The sequence below is a fragment of the Nanorana parkeri genome, unplaced genomic scaffold (genome assembly GCF_000935625.1).
Source record: "Nanorana parkeri isolate BGI_ZX_2015 unplaced genomic scaffold, ASM93562v1 scaffold4089, whole genome shotgun sequence".
In the NCBI taxonomy this organism is placed as follows: Eukaryota; Metazoa; Chordata; class Amphibia; order Anura; family Dicroglossidae; genus Nanorana; species Nanorana parkeri.
Window position 1 is genome coordinate 6,413 of NW_017310356.1, and position 5,251 is coordinate 11,663.

Genomic DNA, 5,251 nt, shown 5'->3' on the forward strand with positions numbered 1-5,251 from the left:
AGGAGGATACGCAGATTGTCATTTACTTATTTTAAATTCTGTGACATATCAGTGTTGGGGGGGGGAGGGGTGGAGTCTATAAGGGTCGCCGTGGTCTGATTACATGTAATCTCAGCAAAGTTCCTCTTTAGCCTGTGAGGACGTCTCCATGATTTTGTGTATAAGAGAAGTGAGACTAACAGGCTGGATACAACACACGGGGGGAGGGGCGGTCCTGTACATGAGACGTTACCTGACTTCATCATCGTACATCGTCACCTCCTGGTGAGCCGCCATTCCTCCCCTCCAATCCGCAGCACCAGAGAGAGAAAGCGTCAGCATCATACACACTGCAGGGGATCATGTGATTGGATGATGGCAGCAAGGGAGGGATCATGTGATCACATGCACAGACTGCAGGGACTCCTGTGATTGGATGATGGCAGCATGGGAGGGATCATGTGATCAAATACACAGACTGCAGGGACTCTTGTGGTTGGATGATGGCAGCATGGGAGGGATCATGTGATCAAATACACAGACTGCAGGGACTCTTGTGGTTGGATGATGGCAGCATGGGAGGGATCATGTGATCAAATACACAGACTGCAGGATGATTTAAAAAAAAGAAAAACAATTTGGGGGGGGGGGGGCAGTTATCTCTCATTGCGACGCTATGAAGAAGATTTTACCATCACTTCCTGTCCTTGTGACACCCATAGAAGAAATAGGGGGAGAGGTTGTCACTGAAAACACAGTGATAAAAATACAGTCAGCAGTTTGGAGTAGAAAGTTGTCATTGTTGGTGCCCCCACTGGGGATATTTCACACAACTTCCTGTCCTGGCAGAACAATCAGCACTCAGATGACACTAGTGTGGTATGGAGGATATATACAGTGTATGAGGGGTGAGGATGTATATTGGGGGGTGTATGCAGGATATATACATTGTGTGAGGATGTATGGAGGATATATACAGTGTATGAGGGGTGAGGATGTATATTGGGGGGTGTATGCAGGATATATACATTGTGTGAGGATGTATGGAGGATATATACAGTGTATGAGGGGTGAGGATGTATATTGGGGGGTGTATGCAGGATATATACATTGTGTGAGGATGTATGGAGGATATATACAGTGTATGAGGGGTGAGGATGTATATTGGGGGGTGTATGCAGGATATATACATTGTGTGAGGATGTATGGAGGATATATACAGTGTATGAGGGGTGAGGATGTATATTGGGGGGTGTATGCAGGATATATACATTGTGTGAGGATGTATGGAGGATATATACAGTGTATGAGGGGTGAGGATGTATATTGGGGGGTGTATGCAGGATATATACATTGTGTGAGGATGTATGGAGGATATATACAGTGTATGAGGGGTGAGGATGTATATTGGGGGGTGTATGCAGGATATATACATTGTGTGAGGATGTATGGAGGATATATACAGTGTATGAGGGGTGAGGATGTATATTGGGGGGTGTATGCAGGATATATACATTGTGTGAGGATGTATGGAGGATATATACAGTGTATGAGGGGTGAGGATGTATATTGGGGGGTGTATGCAGGATATATACATTGTGTGAGGATGTATGGAGGATATATACAGTGTATGAGGGGTGAGGATGTATATTGGGGGGTGTATGCAGGATATATACATTGTGTGAGGATGTATGGAGGATATATACAGTGTATGAGGGGTGAGGATGTATATTGGGGGGTGTATGCAGGATATATACATTGTGTGAGGATGTATGGAGGATATATACAGTGTATGAGGGGTGAGGATGTATATTGGGGGGTGTATGCAGGATATATACATTGTGTGAGGATGTATGGAGGATATATACAGTGTATGAGGGGTGAGGATGTATATTGGGGGGTGTATGCAGGATATATACATTGTGTGAGGATGTATGGAGGATATATACAGTGTATGAGGGGTGAGGATGTATATTGGGGGGTGTATGCAGGATATATACATTGTGTGAGGATGTATGGAGGATATATACAGTGTATGAGGGGTGAGGATGTATATTGGGGGGTGTATGAGGGGTGAGGATGTATATTGGGGGGTGTATGCAGGATATATACATTGTGTGAGGATGTATGGAGGATATATACAGTGTATGAGGGGTGAGGATGTCTATTGGGGGTGTATGAAGGGTGAGGGTGTATATTGGGGGGGTGTATGAAGGGTGAGGGTGTATATTGGGAGGAGTGAGGATGTATATGGGGGTTGTATGGAGGATATATACAGTGTATGAGGGGTGAGGATGTCTATTGGGAGGTGTTGGAGGGGTGAGGATGTCTATTGGGAGGTGTATGGAGGATATATACAGTGTATGAGGGGTGAGGATGTCTATTGGGAGGTGTATGGAGGGTATATACATTATATGACGGGTGTATGGGGAAGAATTTAGAATACGGTGAGGGGGTGACACCGGTACACACAGGCCTCTCCCCCTTGTTGTTCGGGTCTCACCTGATTCTCGGGGCCGGAAGTTGGTGTGACGCGGCCCCCGCTACCCGGGCAACAGTACCCAGGTGACCAGAGCGTGCGCGGTCCCTCCTTCTCGTTCTGCACGCCCATTTCAGTCCATAGCCCCGTCCAATGCGTGCATGTCCCCGTGCTTGCCTTAGATCACGTGATACTGCGTCTGCACGTTACCTGAGATGCAGCTGGGCGGGGCCTCCTCGAGATTGTTCTGCCTTCCACTCTGGGCGGGACGTTGCTTCCCTACTTGGTGCTGGGCGGGACTTGTTTCCTTTTCCTGCAGTTACATTTGGAGGATTTCCCCGCTTTGTATTATTTCAAGTCTGTGATGTCATTATGGGATGGATTTATATTTGCGTGACGTAGAAGGCCGGGTATATGGAGAAGACGACACTGTAACCCATCCAGTCCTCGGATGGGGCGCCCGTATTAGTTTTCCTTTTTTTAGCTATTAACTTTTTTGCAGCTACAGAAAATCCATATTTGTCCTGACAGAAATCCAGAGTGTGGACAACTTCCTGTATACTGCAGAGTTATAAGGAGAGGGAGGTGTTCTGTAGTGCTGACAAAGCTGTTTCTCCATACAGTGCAGGATAACTGTTGATCCTGCCAGAACCCTTGTGTGCTGATAACTTCCTGTGTGATATTGTTATCAGTTACAATGTTACAACCCTCCCCTCCATGTTATAAGGACAAAAGAAGGTCTTTGTAGACCAGTTCTAGGGTGACAACAGTGGCTTCCTCTATACTGTGTAATAGGTGAGTGTTGTCACCTGGGAAGCGTGTTACTGGCAGGATCATTCTGGTTTATTTTTGCTTCAAGGTGAGCTTTGTGCATTCCCTCCAGATCTGAGCTGTCATCCAGTGTGAGACTTCCTGTAATAAAGACCGGTCACTGCTGCTCTCTCTCCTTGTGCAGGGTGACTGGTCTTGTCTCCGCCCCCTCCTGTAATAAAGACTGGTCACTGCTCTCTCTCCTTGTGCAGGGTGACTGGTCTTGTCTCCGCCCCCTCCTGTAATAAAGACCGGTCACTGCTGCTCTCTCTCCTTGTGCAGGGTGACTGGTCTTGTCTCCGCCCCCTCCTGTAATAAAGACCGGTCACTTCTGTTCTCTCTCCTTGTGCAGGGGGACTGGTCTTGTCTCCGCCCCCTCCTGTAATAAAGACCGGTCACTGCTGTTCTCTCTCCTTGTGCATGGTGACTGGTCTTGTCTCCGCCCCTTCCTGTAATAAAGACCGGTCACTGCTGCTCTCTCTCCTTGTGCAGGGTGACTGGTCTTGTCTCCGCCCCCCTCCTACTGCCGAGGCGTGTGTAGTCGCTGTGAGTGCGGAGTTAGGAAGCCACCACTGAATGATGTGCTGCAAGTCCGCGCTCAGCACTGGCTGCAGAGTGCGATGGAGAAGGTGGAGACAGAGCACCGGCGGCCATTTTAGCTGTGGGCACACCTGGCAGCTCTTAACTTTCCGGGTTCTGACCCACTTTCATGTGCCCGCCCTTGGCTGAGATCACCCCGATGCAGGACAAGTCACATCAGTCACAGTTGTAGAGTTTTATTGGCAGCGGTCTCATGCAGAATTCTCCGCCCCCCTTATACACAGCAGGACCCGGTGCTCAGACAATGACGCCTCAAAGGAAGATGACACGGAGACTTTCCTCCTATGGGAACCTGGCAACAAGTCACATGACACACAGGGCCCGCAATGGGCGGCAGGACACACGGGGGATGGGCTGTGCACAGAGCGGCAGATCACCGGCAATCCTGTGTCAGCCGTCAGCTGGCTGTGGATTGGCTGCTCTCGCACAGCCCCCCCCCCGTGTTCTCTGCACAGGGGGGTCCCCCCCCCGGGCTGAGGTAATGTTTGTCAGTGGGGGGTCCCCGATCATGAAAAGATTCGTTATAAAAAGGCCGCACAATGCACACGGATTTATACAGAAGATTTGGCTTGTTAATCGGCTCGTACCAGAAATCAATAATCACATTATAAACCAAATCACCACAGCGACATCGTCCTGGAAACCCCCCGGGGGGACCTAGTACATGCAGCGCTCGGTCCTATTAAAGGAGAACTATGAGGTCCGGGCTTTTCCCCCATAGTTCTCCTCAGGGTAACGGGAGGACACAAACTAGCGTCCTCCCGTCACCCTAGGCTCAGTATATAGGGAGCTACAGCTCGCGGTATACTGAGACGCCGCAGCGGATCCCGACAAGTATGCCAGGATCCGCCCAGCTGCGTGAGTGACAGCTGGCTCCGCCTATCTAGAGGCTGTACCCTCCCCCTCCCCCGTCCGATCAGCCAGTCAGCGCTGGAGGATCGGAGGGGGGAATCCAGCCCCTCCCCTGTCACGGCTCTCTGCAGGGATATGATCGAGCAGTGAGCGAGCGCCGGTATGTGTTCCCTCACCCCCGATCTACGGAGCCGACCTGTGACAGTCTCATTGTCACACAGCGGCTCGAACTATGAGGTGAGTGACAAGCCCCTCCCCCCTCCCCATAGTTCTCCTCCACCAGTCAGCTCCACCCCAAGCTGCGGCCCAATTTATAGGTGTTCCTATGGGGGAGATACAACACAACACAGGACCATAGCCATCGCTCCCTCACCTCACCGGTGCGTATGGACTCCACTCGGCCTATAGTACAGCTAGGCTCCTCCTCCTGTGGAGGAAAAGGTAACCTGTGGAATGCATTGTCACAACGCACAGCACACCAGCGGTCATGCATTATACAGAGCTTAATGCCATGCCACACACACGCCCCCC

The 5,251-nt window shown here is 50.2% G+C and overlaps 1 protein-coding gene across 1 annotated transcript in view; it reads right to left on the reverse strand.

Annotated features, from left to right (window-relative positions):
• FAIM (Fas apoptotic inhibitory molecule) overlaps positions 1-2,610 on the reverse strand; it is a 7,302-nt gene extending 4,692 nt beyond the window's left edge. Inside the window, exons 1-2 of the mRNA XM_018575540.1 lie at positions 2,483-2,610; positions 233-278 (exon numbers count right to left, since the gene is read on the reverse strand). Coding sequence (XP_018431042.1) covers positions 233-276 — 44 coding nt within the window. The 5' untranslated portion in view covers positions 277-278; positions 2,483-2,610. The remainder of the gene's footprint in view (positions 1-232; positions 279-2,482) is intronic.
• Between the last annotated feature and the right edge of the window lie 2,641 nt (positions 2,611-5,251).